This window comes from Ischnura elegans, chromosome 5 (assembly GCF_921293095.1).
Source record: "Ischnura elegans chromosome 5, ioIscEleg1.1, whole genome shotgun sequence".
Taxonomy (NCBI): domain Eukaryota; kingdom Metazoa; phylum Arthropoda; class Insecta; order Odonata; family Coenagrionidae; genus Ischnura; species Ischnura elegans.
In genome coordinates, this window is record NC_060250.1 from 8,340,597 (window position 1) to 8,357,031 (window position 16,435).

The 16,435-nt window shown below is 39.2% G+C and overlaps 1 protein-coding gene across 1 annotated transcript in view; it reads left to right on the forward strand.

The window, feature by feature from the left end:
• The window catches only part of LOC124158481 (alkaline phosphatase-like), a 72,316-nt gene extending 56,594 nt beyond the window's left edge, over nucleotides 1-15,722 (forward strand). The window contains exon 10 of the mRNA XM_046533605.1: nucleotides 13,670-15,722. Coding sequence (XP_046389561.1) covers nucleotides 13,670-13,905 — 236 coding nt within the window. The 3' untranslated portion in view covers nucleotides 13,906-15,722. The remainder of the gene's footprint in view (nucleotides 1-13,669) is intronic.
• Nucleotides 15,723-16,435: the final 713 nt, after the last annotated feature.

Sequence of the window (16,435 nt, forward strand, 5' to 3'; positions counted from 1 at the left end):
TAAGCATCCAGTTAAAATAATTTCAAGTTTCCTTTCACACAAACACCACTCTACCACGGAAAATTTCACGTAAAATCTATTTTAAAAACAATTTATTCGAGTGGCAGTGTTGGCAGGAAGAAACCGACACAGTTGGAACGCACATTTCCCATTGGACTCTTCTGGCTTCACGGATCTCCTCTAAATCCCTAACAACGATACCCTAAATGGACCCTTAACCCTGGCCATTTTTCAAACTCCAATTTAACTCATAACCTTAAATGCCACGATTAATTTGATTATAAAAAACAGAGATTTTTAATCTTACGCGAAAACTACTCGGACTACGCCTGAATGTACTGACGTCAGCAGCTCGTGAAAAGAGGCCAGTGGCAACTTACGAGTTTCTTTTATTTTCTATTAACGAGAGTGAGAGTGTGGCTGATTAATGAGGAAAACATTTATTTTCATCATAACTCAACGTTCCGTTCCAAAATTCACCAGATTATTTCGCTGAATTGCGATGATTTTGGCTCTGAACCAACGACTCCAATGTCTCAGCCGCAGGACAATCAGTTTTGGTCCGTTGCGAATAAGTCCTTCGTGTGTGTCTCTGACGAAAGAAAGATTTCTCACCGATTCACTTTCTCGCGAATCCTACATCGATTCTATTTGCGAAGAAACTTTCACATGGACCGAACTAGAGCAGTCTGACTCGTGATTCAGCATTCTTTTGCGGTCGCTAAAATAGCTCCTAGCGAGACGAGGAAAAGTCGCAGCCTCTTTCCAGGTCGCACTCGCACGATATTCGATAATAATCGGCAGAAGGAAAAAAAAATAAAAAGAAACAAGTGGACGAGCAAGGAAAATAGTTATTCAAGTCCTTGGCACATTGGCGAATGTGTTGCAGTATTTACAAGCAAAAAAATACGAATGTTTATTGAAATAATTGTCCATTAAATATTTTGTCGATGAATAGCCTTGCATATAAATATCAGAATTTAGATAGATTGATTCATTTAATTAAGTTCTCGGACAATCTTCCTCTTGAAGTTTCCTTAGTGAAATAAAAATAAAAATAACGACATCGATGTCAACGGTATCATTTGAAATTAATACATACAAAAGAGATGCTTAGCTCAATAATATTTTGTTAACTAAATCAGGTGACGATTTCGCCGCTTCTTGAGTTGATATATTTTAACAAAGGAACAAAAAAATAAAAAAAATTCAAAAAAATTCCATACCCTACAACAAGTGGCAAACACCGAGCTACCAACGATAAAATCAGTACATCTTTTATATTCGACCATGCTGTTTGGTGCGATAATATGGGAGTACGTATACCTTTGTATTCCTTGTCCATCTTTTTTGTAAAATTATAACATTTTCTAAATTATAGAAGTTTTTGCAAATACAAATCGCTGAATTATTACGAATGAATCTGAAACTTGGTTACCTTTTGCAGTTGTTAATTAAAACTTCCGAGCTATTTACCTTAAACAATTTTATTCACGCGACCGTTTTCAATACATTTCTTATTGCCGCCATGAGTCACGATAATTAGAAATGTATTGAAAGAGGTCGTGTAAATAAAATTGCTTGGGGAAAATTGGCGCATTGTTTAAATATACAATGTGATTGAATTCCACCAGATTAAACCATAATCAACCCTCTGTATTCCTTCCATAGATTTATTTTCTCTTCGCGATTTTTTTCTTTACACACCAGTGTCATAATCAGTTCCAAAGATTTGGACCTTGTGCGTAAGAATATCATGATGGTAGATGGATGGATGTAGGAGTATTCAGGTGAGGTGAAGGGGTGGGGTGTGGAATTACGACTTTCCCCCCTCACCTAAATACCCCAACCTTCATTACTTAAATAAATTCTCCGTACCGTATTATTGGCCTTCTTGGATGTCTTCTACCATTGGCTATACCCGTAAAAACCTGTTTTATCATCCTTATCAATACGTAGCCCAGCCATGTTTTACGCCTTCTTTTGAAATCTCTATTTTTTCCGATTCTCCAAACTCCTTCTTCATAAATAGGCCCAAATATTTTCCTTAGTACTTCGCTTTCAAATATTATAAGCTTTTTTTCTGGAGACTTTGCTAGTCATCAAACTTCGCAGCTGTAGAGTATTATACTTTGGAGATACGTCTTACGATTAAGAAAATGAGATTCTCAATAGAATGAAAACAGCAGATAGATGCTAATGGGCCCTGAAAAAGCTTCAAGTGGAAAATTACTTAGAAAACTAAAATCAGGATCTGTAAGACTCTAGTGCAACCTATAATACACTTTCATTTTATATACATATATGAATAAATAAACAAATAAATTAAAACGCAAAAATAACACGAATACTCAGTGACAAGATCAAAACAAACGCATTGAGGTGGCTTTCGGGGTAGTACGTTGATGTATTTTACATAATCAAGTCCTTTTTCTTCTTGGACATCGACATGGAATTGAGTTTGGTATCTGGTTAAGAGAATGGTGTCTACTGAAGAGAATAAAGAGTGAAAATAGGAGGAATGAAGATCGGAGAGTAGACGATGGACGGAAGGGTAAAATGTCAGCGCACGCTCGCGTCCAACAACAGTTGAGTAAGCGGATGCCAGACATAGTAGTATCGACGTAGTACGATAAGAGGGCAAATGTTGGGAAAGGGGAGAAAGGACGCAGAAAGCCCCCAAGATGATGGAGATTCCATTGAAGGAACAAGCAGCCCTTTCGAAGGCACGAGAGACGCAAGAATTTAATGCGTGATAAGATACTGAGGAGGATTTTATCTAAATTCGTCGCCCTATTAGCGAACAACCGCATCTGGGGTTATCGTCTCCATCGGCTAAAGCGGGGAATCCTATTTCGTTCGTTAATGAGTCATCATCCTCAGACGCAAACGCCAAAACACATTGGAAACAGAGGGATTATCCTTATCCGAGAACCTAAAATTACTTCGATAGTATTCGGGCGAGCAGGGCCAAATTGCTCCTTTTCTCCGTTTTCTCTCTCAGATACGCTAAATATCTCGTTCAAACTCATTCGCGTACCTCGAAATTTTATGTATTTTTATTCCATTCCAATGACCACAGTGACTCACCAGCCAGTTTAAGAGTGGTTTGTGCGAAACTTAAAACTAATTCCAAAAACTAATGGTTTTGACACATAAAGCTACATGGTTTTAAACAGAAATAAAAACATTATAAATTGTATTATATTTCTTATTTACATTTTATGTTATTTATTGTTGTTTTTCTTTAATTTTACAATTTCTCGAGATTGCTTTTTTATAATACTAGATTTTTTAATTACTAAACTAGAATTCAATAATTCAAATTCCAGAAAATCGAACAGTTTTTCTCTTTGCACTAATCGGGATACTTGCATCGTAATGCTGGATGTCTGTAAGAAGTGCGTTATAAGTGTCCTCCAAACTCGTCTTGAAAATAATAACCAGATGGGATATGAATTCATTTGTGGCTGGGAGTTTGTGAGCGTTTCTAATATCTGATAAGGTGGTCATATAAATAATGCTCATTTGTACTAACAAGGACTCTTTAACTAATTTAAGCAATGAGCAACCTTTCATCTACATGCACATACTGCCCCTCAGACGGCAATAGGCGTGTGGAGGGGGATGTTAGGACAGTTAACAAATAAAAAGGAAATTCTTTAACGAAGTTCTGCTTAGCATATATTTAAGTCCATTATTATTCGGGGGAAAACGAAATCCCATACCAATCCGTTACGAAAAATATAATTCTTCACCTATCTTTTCTGACGAACCTGGAATTATAGTGGGGTTCTACTATTATGTCCTCCGTGTCGCTCTCCAAGATGCTCATTTCAATGCTCAGGCACTCTAAGCCTAGCGTGCAACATCCGAGTCTCCAGCGGCTCTCTGAATAATTCGTTTAACATCAGTGCAACGCATTATGTACGCTTTTAACGACTGATGCAGCTTTCCTTTGTATTTTATTAATTACACCGATTAAGTATTTCTGACCCAAAACCCATGGGAATTAGAGGAATAAACGCAGCCGTGATTCGTATCGTAATTCGAAGAAGTTCCGCGCAGGAACGCAACGGCCAGTGACACCAAGCAAGCAAGGCTGGAGGACAGACGGCGATACTACTTGTTCGCCCTCATTTCAGGATTTCGGAGTGACATTTTGTAAGAGCGGCACGCGAGGGTCATGCACGGGGAGGGAGGGTCACCCTTTGACCTCCGCGATGGCCACCACCACGCTTCGCACTGCGGGCACTTGGTGGGGCACGTGCGTGTACCGACGACGTGCCTCGGCCGTGCTCACGGGGATTCGGGTGACTGTCGGGGTCAAAGGACGATCGGTGGTGGTTTCGCAAGGGGAGAGGTACGCGTGCGTAGATGGGCTGGCCCTATCCTTCTTTCGTTCATTCATTCATTCATTCATGCATTTATTCAGGGCGCCGCTCACGAAGGCAGAGAGAGTGCGATAAGGAAGGGAAGCAGACGAAAGCGAAATCAATGTTGGATCCGTTTCCCGATTCACCGAAAACGTCGCCTTTTAAAATCGGCCACACACGGAAGATGGAGGGGAAAGATGAATAGTGACTAGACATAATATGTATTCCTTCACAAGAGTGGGAAAAAATTCCCCTGGACTGGGATCGAACCATGGACATTGGCTACTCGTGCCATTACGCAGATCACGAATCAGAAAGACCACAGACAGCGTTACATAGATGTTGAATGATTAAGGATGGGAGCCGATAAAGACTCTGAGGTTACGGAGATTGGTTAGGCAAGTGAGAATAGATTTCTTTCTGAGCGACACGGAGAATATCATATTAAAACCCGAGCATCCGAAAGAAACGGTAAACAAAGAGAGCTATTTTGCCGAACTAATAGGTATTGGGAATTCGTTTTTTCATCCGAACAATGAAGGACTTTAATAATAATTAATAGGCGAAACTTCGTTACAACATTTCCTTTTCGTTTGTTAAACGCTTACTCGACGCTTATTTAACCCCTCAAGCGCGGCAGGCATTTAATTAAATCCCATCTCAGCGGCCGGATGAGATTTAAAAATCTTCGCCTTTTTGGTATACTATCATTCAATAATTTATATCTTTCATAATATACGATCAGTATCGTTGAAAATGTTTGTAAACTTGCGTAATATAATGCGCTACTATATAATAATTTTTCGAGCGATTTGAAAAAATATTTATTGTTTTATGTATCTCTTTTTATGAACTAATGAATAAATTTTCAATTTTGAAAGATTTTTATTTGGTTTCGAAGAAGCTACGAGATCTCTGACATTCCATGCATTTAAAAAGTATAATTACATGATGTAATTTAGTTATTTGGGGTTGAAAATTTCATAACAGATTGGATACTTTCGATAGGATTACCCGTTTCGCCTACTTGAAAATTTACCACTCCGCCCACTTCTCTGACTTTGTTCCATTATTACCGTATCATTTCATATAGGTAATCACATGCTAATGTTTCAAACGTCAATATGCAAATATTCAAATGATTTACCTTAGAAAATCTGCTCTGACATGATTTGAAGCAATGCAAACATAATCCCACAGCACATTTTTCACAACAGTACACGCAAACTCTTCATTTCCCATGTTACGCACAAACTGCACACCTCCTTTGAGACTTTGATTTCTTCCCAGCTGCAGGAATTGTCTTTAGGAAATCAATTTTTGTGAGTCTTGGTACTAAATTGTGTAATGAGTGACGGCCAAGTCCAAACAGTTCGTATGACGTTGGATATTTCAAAATTATTATATCGCCCAATGGCACGCGAAATGATAAGTCAAATTTTTATACGTGTTTTTCCTGTGAACGACATGAATTTAGGACTGCCTCATTCAATAGTCTCCTAAATAACTTCATACATCACTTGTAATGGCGTTTTCTTTCCATTACGTACAAATGCAATAACAGGTTCTTGAAATTCACCCCACCAATGATTTCACTATAGCCTGACACACAAACAGACTTCCGAGTCTCTTTTTTGCCTTTCAATACTATTCCCATTTCGTAGGATCCCCAATTATAAAAAAATACCACACACAGGAAGTACACCCAATGAGAATTTCAGCACACTGCCTGAACGAACACCACACAGCATGAATGACTCTGGTGGACTGGGTGGACTGAAGCTTGTGGTTTAGAAGCTCCCTCAAGAGACGAGAAAATATCTCGAAGGGGCCCTGGTATACGCTGACTGTTTAGATGGAATCTTATCTTCGTTGTTTACTGTCCAGAAAAAAAAAATAAAAAAATAAATGCAGAGCGAAGCACATGGCCCCTTCGCTTAGGACGCTTAGGACTAACGAGGCGGACCAAACACACTTGGGGCTCGAGGTGACGACAAACAAGGAGAAGACGGAGAGATGGCATTGAGCTTAGAAGATACCGTATCTCAAGCTAAAGTAGCTGACCCTTCTAGACGTCTCTCAATCAGAATGGCCGGAAGTTTTCATGATAGAACAGCTGAAAGAAGGCGTTGAGTTTTTGGACTGAAGTCGTCAAGGCGCTGGTTTAAAACGGAATTTTATCGAAGCTTTTTTAAAAAATCTTGAAGGCATAAAACCGCTATGAATATTTTATTGGAAAGGAAAAATATTTCTTCAAAAGTTAGAGTAATTAGTTTTAATTTACCATACAATATCTGGCGGAGAAAAAATATTATAAACAGTAGGTCAGGAAGCGTACTGGGTACGCATGACGGCGGCATACGAAATTTAAAGGGCGCGTACTGGGTACGCATGACGGCGTTGAGGGGTTAAGCGGCGTATGGGGTTGCGTGTAGATGTTAATTATCTTCTTCCCTCTATTCCCTTCGCTGTTTTAGCGAGGTTCAACGATGCTAGGTGTTAGGCCTTTAAGGTCCATCCAAGATGGCAGCGTAAGGCATTGGGCTTCGAAGAACCCGCTACCCAAAGGTGAACCCCATTCCAGCGCTAAAGAGGCCCTCCATCATCTCGGTAAATTGGCCACGAGAAGCCGAAAGACCGTGGTTCAGTTCCCCATCCAGGGGACCTTTTTCCAAAGCCAATCTCGTGAATTTCATCGCCGTTAGAGTGAGACGCCAAATGTTTGCAGAAAAAAGTATAGAATACGAATCAACAACATTCATGAGGCCCCATTTTTATTTTTAATAAACCAAATCAAAAACTTTTTCATGGCAAACAAAATTTGTTTGCGATCAGTCATCCTCATGGCTATCCATACCGGTCGCAAATAAATATGATGTGGAATTACGAAGCTTTCGATTCCATTTTATGAACTGCTAAGTATATTCCTCAAAGTTTCCACCTGACACAATCAAATCGACCTGGATATGTTGTTCCGAAGTCATTGGGTCATCGGGCGAAAATGCTGATTCAAAACAATTAAAAATGGTTTCTGGACCGATTTGCGGAGGTATTTCCTTCCCGTCATTAGCATATTATCATATTAGCGCTGCTATCGTTACTGGTTTCCTTGGCCTTGAAGTTTATCAACAGAATGACGTCATTGTTTACCGCTTTGCATAGCCATTCGATTACGGCACGCTTCGGAATGAGAGGCGACAGACACACACCGAATTCCTGAACTCGCCCATTGTCGCAGGTTGTCGACTAATGTTATATGCGCCCGAGTTTGGGGTCGACAACGCATAGCGGGGACTAAAAGGGGTGAAGGCCATTGGAGTTTGGTCTTCGGATTATAATTATTATTCGTCAACTCTTCAGCGATATTTCGCTCTTTCGCCCGAGATTCATCAGGGCTGAAAAAAAAAACACATTATTAAAAATAACGAAGTCATTGCTCACTATAATAACACTCAAATTTAATTTTAGCAACTTTCATTTTAATACTTCAAGTTTTTACTGCAATGATTTTTATTACGGGGTCACTGGAATGTTTAACAAAATGTTTACCCTAATATAGGAAAAAATGCTTTAAGGAAGTAGAAAAACAAAAAATTTAAATATCTGTCGTAAATTAAAATATAACTAAAGAAATATTATTTGATAATGCATGAGAAAATTTCACAGAAAATTAACAGATTTCATGAATTTTACATGATGTATTCGTATTTTGTCTCCCCCTGCCAGACCCCCCAATAAATGCTCTCAGGGTGCTATGTAGAAGTGAAATATCTCCATATTGAAACGACATAGATTAGGCCCCGGTATGTCACGTCGCAAACAGCTTGTTTCCACTGCCACATAGCGCGCCTTATTTCTGTAAAACGGCGTTAAGCGCAGAGCGATGCATTAATTCTAATTCATAGATTTCAGGGGAGAATTTTCAGTCACGTGGTGTAACACATAAAAGTAATAGCGTGATAACTAGCGTGATAGATCATATGATTAAGAATACAAAACCACGGTTAACAGCACGGATTAGAGCTCATTTTACTGTTGATTTCGGATAGCTCTGCCGTCATCGACCCAAGTGACGGCTACGTAAAAGCTCACTAAAGTGCGCTGTGGATGAAAACAAATTTAGCGGATGAATAAATAATTCTCTGCTGTATCTACATCCACATCTCCATCTACATGATACCCTGCGAGCCACCACTTGGATGTTTGGCAGGGGGTGACCAATCACCAACATGCAAGAGGACCGCCACGTGCACACCGCACGGTCATAAAAATATTACGTATACTAGCAAAATATAAATGTATATTCATGCAAAAAATTTGCTAATGGTTAGTAATTCCTAGAGCAAATACATGCAAGGTTATAACTATGGAAAAAACATGAAATGAGTCATCCTAGCGAGTGACGCCATTAATCCTATAAATTGAGACAACGTTGCTATCCTTAATAGTACGAGGGAAGAATGACATTTTAAATATCTCTGTTTTGGAGTCTATTTCTTTTATTTTCTTCTCATGATCACGTCTACCATACTACGGTGGTAAACGAAGGATATGATTCACGTCGTCTGAGAAAACATCTGTATTATTTATGGCTGTCAGGTAATGTTGGGTGCGGCTAATTTTGGGGCCGGAAACATATTACAGGGGAGGAGATAACACGAGGTCCGGCACAAGCGCATTACCCCCTGCCAAACACCCTGGGGATGGCTCGCAGGGTATTACGTAGATGTAATCATGGGTAGGAAAGCTGACTAACCACTCTCGCTCAGAAAAAAACAAATGAAACGGAGGAGGAAAAGCAGTGTCCGCCCGTCCAGATTTCAAGAGCGATTCTTTGATTGGCGCCAGTACTGCCAAGGTTATCGATGAATGTGGAGTTGAACAAGTCAAACAACTCTCGTCATTAGGCTGGTCTCGAAGCGACAAGGTCGTTCGGAAATACGTAGTGGCCTGGGTTGCACCCGAATGCTTGCTTACCAGACAGATATCGCCTCACGATTAGTCACCGCGGATGATACCAACCTACCCGTTCGCGATGAATGAACGGTAAATGCTGGCAGAGTATGAGGAATGGGGTTAGGGCTGCAAAGGCAGTGGAGGATTAGGAACAGGGTGGGGTATCAATAAAGTACGAGGGATGCTCAACAGAAAAGTATAGCAATTAATCATCCGTGCTATGTAAATATAACTAATTCTCTCTCCAAACCGGCCATAATATGAATAAAAAAGAGACCAGAAAAAGATAAATCAAAGTGAAGTAAATTTTATTTTCACGAAAAAAAATCGCTTAATACATTAAAACATGTCCTTGAGATTTAGCGATTAGTATTTTTTTTAAGCTTTCAAGCCATTGAAGAAAAAAAATGCACAAAGTTATTTGAAATTCGCTGAAGCAAATTCATAACTAATAAAAAATAATGCTTGTAGGCAGGAAAATATTAAAAATCAAATCAAAATTTAAAATTCATTGCATAAAATCATCATTATTTTATTATGTTCAATTCTTTCTCGTTTCATATTAAACTGTTAGTCTTGAATTTTTTCTTCACAAAAACAGCACGTCACTCTGACACCGCAAACATATGCGCCAAATAAATGCATGCCTTTTTGTACACTGTTTGGCTGGGACTCATCGGAATCAGCAATGGACCCACCGGAAAATAAACGCAGCCATTGATCGTTAGTTTCCAATACATTCGGATATTATAACGCAGAAATTAGGACAGGATATACTTCGACGCTGCCCGCCAACTTTTACATAAGATACAATTTCCAACCATCAGTTATTAAAACCTGAATCGGTTGAAATTAATTACCACTGAAATTTACAAAAGTTTTAGAAAATATGATGATAACGCTCCCCAAAAAGTTATTCACGAGATAGTATAGTAGTTTTCGTACATAAAAATACCGCTTATATTCAAAGCGAGGTAAGCACATATTAAAAAAAAATAATAAGAAAATATTGTGAAATCTTTACTAGAATGAGATAAACTTTGAATAAACTCGATTCAAATGTCTACAAATCCTTTAGTGTAGACTCTAGTAATTCTACTTTCATTTATACCTGGTCATATATATAAGTCGAATTATAAATAAAAATTTAATGCGATATTTCTCAATGCGAGTTCATTTAAAAAATGATAAATTAAGAGAACCGATTACGCTTCCTTGTGGGACACCCGACGTCAATCTAACTACATCAGAGCTGAAACATTAACGTATTCACTCTATGCGAGGAGAAAATTGATGTGCATTTGAAATATATTCTGAGTTACGAAATGGGATTCCGAAACCGCTTCTTTAGCAAACAGCACGTTCTCCTTAGTGGTTAGAAGAGGGCGTGCATGCGTGCGTGCGCGCGTGCGTGCGTGTTCTTCAATCGCGCTGACCTTGACTCAATTACGACCATCGCGAAGGAATTTTCGCGGCACGCCTCAGGTAGTATCCCCCCCCCCCCCTCCACCAAGGAGTCTCCAGTCCAGCTGACCCTCAGCGTGAAAAAATTTAGAAATGCCGCTTGGCGCCTATCTCGTGTCCTTAGAAGGGCGCTGTGGGTCAAGGCGTGACCGGTACAAACCGCTAAGACAACCTAAGCGCCCGAAATTTCCACAAAGTTTCGAATTCCGAATCTAGGAGGGAGCACCGAGACTACGTGATCCAAAACAAAAAATCTACTGAGTCCCTCCAAATGAGCTAAAAATGGGGTCGATCACTCAGGGTGTTACACTGCATTTCCGATTGAAAACGACCCCGATTGGAGCGTAGCTGGATCTTCAAATGAATAGTTCAACGAGCCAACAATGACGCGATGTAACTGAAAACTGTTCCTGTGGAATCGAGCCGTTACTCGCTCGCTGCGGGAAGCACTGATTGAAGTTCCGAACAATGTTGCTAGAATATTTGGAGGAATCAGTGACGTCTTAAGATTTAACACCAAATTCGGAAATTCGGAACAACCACCCAGTCTTCTCATCGCAGTTCGTTAAATGAATTCGTTGGATGGAAGAAAAAGATAATTTAAGAGCCTCCTCATCCAGCCATTGTCCCGTAATATTGAAATAAAAAAAAGTTGACGCCCACTTTTCATGAGTTGGTTACGCTCTCACAGTACGCACTCATTAACTGGTTCAAGGAAAACCGCTCGCTTAAGGAAGAAATCACATATCAGAGCATAAAAAGTAAGCGAGGCCACGGAGTAACCGCGGTGACCCTCTTTGAAGGAGTCGGTGACGTTATCAACTCATAACCGAATGGGTTATAAGGTCGTCGATCATTCATAGCGAATAATTGGAGAAGCAGTCGTTAGATCGAAGAACGGAAAAATTAAAAAAAAAATCCTTTAATTTTACCTTCTCCATTACAATCGACAACGTTTTAAAATATGTGAGTAAGCTTATTATTTACTATACACGCGAACATAACAGTCGACTCATTTGAGATTTTCTACTACGAATTCTTTGAAAGTAAACCAATTTCTTGTGACTTTATACAAGCTAAAGAATGTGTTAAAAAGTCTACCTCACGTTATTGTAGCCGTAAAATCAACCCTTTCACGTACTACATTTTTGTTTATCATGCTTTTCCTGATAATATGCGAAGTTTTTCAGTCATTCGTGAAAAATCCATGTGCAAAAGTGGTTTTTAGTTTTAGTTTTCTATCGTGACGGACTCAAAAATGTGTTAAAAAAAAACTTCCACCCTATACTCCGAGGTCGATTAAAAAATGAATTTAAATATTTATAATATTTAAATGATATTTATAATTTAAAACGACCACAATGAGCCAACAATGACACGATGGAAATGTAAATTAAATTCTTTGTGGTCGTTTGTATCTTTATTTTTTTACTGTTTACAATGTTTGCATCAATCGGTCAATTACAAAGAATGCGCAAGCTGCAGCTGATTTCCAGCTTCAATGAGAGTAGTTTTCAGGAGAATGCAGGTAATTATAATAAATTTGGCTGGTGCATTTGCTAAAAGATTTATTTTTCAAACAATACTCTTCCACGGTTTCACCAAAATTTAACTTTGTTTATGTTCGCAATACCTTTTTAACGTAGGAACGTAACGCTTTGATGTAATTACCATTAACCCGTCAGCGCCCTAAGTTTTTTTTTTAATCACACATCTTTCACTTTTATAAATTATGATACATATCAGCTCAACACAATAAACACGATTCAAACTGACTCAATAATGGAGAAAACTTTTTACTAAGTATGCGCACTGAAATGTACGCTAAAATTCACATATTGAATGCATTGCAGGAATATTGGCGCAGCACTGCACTGGGTGCCATTTGGCACCCTTTGGCGTTGATGGGTTAAGATTATGGGAAGGAAATTTGCGTTTAACTTTTATCATAAGTCTCTTGCTATGATTAACCTTGTATCAATAACATTTTGTTGACAAAACTAAATGCATGTTCTTGCCACAATCTGCGCATTATATGCTTGCTACAATATGCAGATTATAGTAAAAACTATAATATTTGCATTTTCGAGTCCAGGTCTTCAGAACCGAAAGATGTCACAAGTTAAACAAATTAGGAGTAAACCATAATGCGAAAATGCCAAAATTTTTCGGTGTTACTACAAGTGCACCCACAATAATATTGGCATCTCATACAATTTTCAAGAAATTGACTTTAATTACAATTATCCTCCGAACTTGAGAAAATGACTTCTCCAGAACGTTCTGCCGCCTATTTCAACAGGACATCGGCGAGTTACCTAGTTATCCGAATAGGTGGGAAGACAGCCAAAATACTTCTCAAATCCTCCATGCAAACCTGACTTAATCATAAGAATACTTAAATAAAAAAGTGCGCATGTGAGGATCCCATTACATGCTGCATCCTGGTAATTGGTCACCACAGCCTAACAACTTACTTAGAGGTTGTTCGCAGGGTGTAATACAGATGCAAAATATTCGGGTAAATTCTTCATAAATATTTAAATAAACGCTCGCAACTTTCCTCGATTATAAAATTATATTATGACATAGGTTTCGATGTTATTACATCATCTTCAAGCTCCGAAAAATTTTGCCCCTTGAAGAAGATGAAGTAACATCGAAACCTAGGTCGGAACAAAATTTTGTAATCGCGGAAAATTGCAAGTCATTATTACAATGTGGAAAAATTCCATTCCATCACGCTTGGATCACCGGATTTGCTTCTTAAATACTCCATGGAAACCTACTCTAATCGATAGGGTGCTTTAAATAATAATGCCGGCTAATTTTTAATCGTTTCTGATGGTGTTTTTTTTCTTCTATCTTTGAAGATGACGTGTCGTACCACTACCCTGGGACTGTGCCCTTGGGAAGCGAGACGCACGGAGGTGACGACGTGGCCGTGTACGCCCGAGGGCCCTGGTCCGAGCTCTTCACCGGCAGCTTCGAGCAGAACTTCATCATGCACGCCATGTGCTACGCGGCCCAGATAGGCCCCGCTGCCTCCTGGGGCCCCACGCCACGCACAAGGGCCCTCAAATCAGACTGCCCCAAAGGACTCAACTAATACGACACGCAAGAGAACTTAAGACTGGAGAACAAACCAAAAATCATTATTCCACCGCATTTTCATATTTATTATATTTTTTGTGTACATTAAACCAAGCTGGATTGACACTGACTATTTCTATGACCAAGTTCCCTTTATTGTAAGATCTTTAGAAGAAAAAAAGACGACAGATATTGCCTAAGTAACTCTTTCTAGTTTACGAACAAAAATACGCTTCTTGTAGCTAAAAAAATAATTCTGCATTACAAGTCTGGAATTAGCTTGCAGAAGGTAATTTAATCAAGAAGTTTTTATTGCCAGTTACTTTCGCAAGTACCTACTTGGAAAAACGAAATAAGTTGACGGCAATGTTCCATAAAATTTGGAAGCATTTTGCTGCTGTTAAATAGCACCAGTTGGCACTGCTGGAATTTTAATCCCCTCTCAGCCCCCCCATTAAACCCCCCGCCAACTAAGCCCCCCCCACTAAGTACCCCCCTTGTCCCTATCCTGGATGCGCCACTGGCAGGAGGTAACTTGGGCAAAAGAATTTCCATCTAGACAGGACGCATATCTGCCGTTCGATCGGTAATTTTTAGTCACGGATTACTCGCTTCACATTTGTGCCATCGTCTTGCAATTAAAAGGGTATTTAAAGGAGACACTGTCCAAAATTTTCCTGCGAATTTAATAACTTACACACACATCATTCTCTCAAATGCAATATTTTTATATTTATGGAAAAATGCTCCAGATTTGGTTGAAAGAAAAGTGTACCCTAAGGCGAAGAAATTTCGACGCAAGCCTACTCGATATACTACTATGAAAATTTCAAGTTGATGGCGCAAGTATTAAACGAGGAATACGCAGAGGCCCGCATTTTCGCGAATTAGCGATTATTCGTTCAGTTCGACAACTTTCATAAATATAATTGCTAAACAGACTGCAACTAAGGGCGTCTAAAATGTCAGTACAATATTTTCATGAATTAGAACTTTTTATTTCGTTGATAATATTCTTTAAACTGACCATAGCATTACAGGAATTCGCGAAAATCGGGAGCCTCTATAAGTCGGCAAAAAGACAGGAAACAACGGATAGAGTAAAGTGGTGTCCTTCTAAGTGAATCCAGCTGACAAGTCAAAGATCGGGTCATGTACGCGAGGGATTTCATCGCAGTCCATGACCGATAACGCATTTCAATGACTAAAAAACGTTTTCCTATGGGCTACTCGTTATCCGCGGCGTTTCTGTGATCATTTTTTACCTAATAGATAAATTAACCGCGGAGTACCTTATTCAATTAATGACAAAGACACTGCTAGGCATTTGGGTTAAAAATGTTTTCTGACAGTAGAATTATTCAAACAATAACTCCATAAACGTGGGAGCATTAAATTTTGAATTATATTCATTATATTAAGGGAAACATGAAACTGCAAAGGAGGACCTAAAATTCAAAGCCTGACCTAATGATATTAAATATCCGCAGTCAATATGGCAATAACATTGACAGATATTCTGTCATGCCATTATCCGGCCTAACAATTTCACAAATGCGGATGGCATTTTCGACATTAATTGGCCTGGAAAAATCATCGTCCTAGCAGTATTTGTTTGATACTTGATTTATATGATTCAAATGTAATAACGCTGAATGGTTTTGGATAATTATCGCTTGAAAAGCTGATAATTAACCTAATTACATGAGTTGGTATTCGTGAATAAATTGAAGCTCTAAGTACTTTATGACAACTTATTTTAAGAGACAAATATATTTTTACTACAATGCCTGTATTAATTTATGAGATGACAATAAAGAAGTGATACAATTACGAGACTGATTCCATTGATTTCATCTTGTGTATCATTACAAAAGTATTCTTTTGGTTGAGTTCGGCTTGCACAGAGCATCACCCATATCCGTCTCCCCTCCCACCATGGACCACCCTCTTCAATATTCGTGATTAGGCCTATTCCCTTTCATTCTGTCTAAAAGTCCACGTCTTCCCTTCCTTCTACGGCCTTCCGGCACCATGATATCACTGATCTCACCAAGAAGGTGCATCTCCTCACCCACCATGTGCAGTACTTCGTCGTTCCTCCTCCTCTCCGTCCACTTCACCTTCTCCATTCATCTCCACACCCGCGTCTCGAATGCCTCCAGTCTTCTCTCGTCCTCATTTCTAAACGTTCACGTGTTCGCACCTTTAAACGCCAAATTACACATGAGAGCCATTAGAATTATTAACGAGAGGGCCTTGGCTACCCCTGCACAATGCAACCCCAGTAATTTCATTTTACTTTCTCCCTCGATACATAACTCCCATCACCTCCAAGTGTTCTTTTTCTCCATGATGCAGACATTTCCTTCACCATCTACCCCTCTCTGTGACATGTAGTTGATAAGAATTTATTCAGGAATTATTTCATTGGAATAGCCAAAGGCCTAATTATACGAGAAAAGATATCGATCAACATCTACACACTACCCTGTAAGCCGCTACAATAAGAATGTGTGGCGGTGGGTGTGAGGACAACAGCCGCT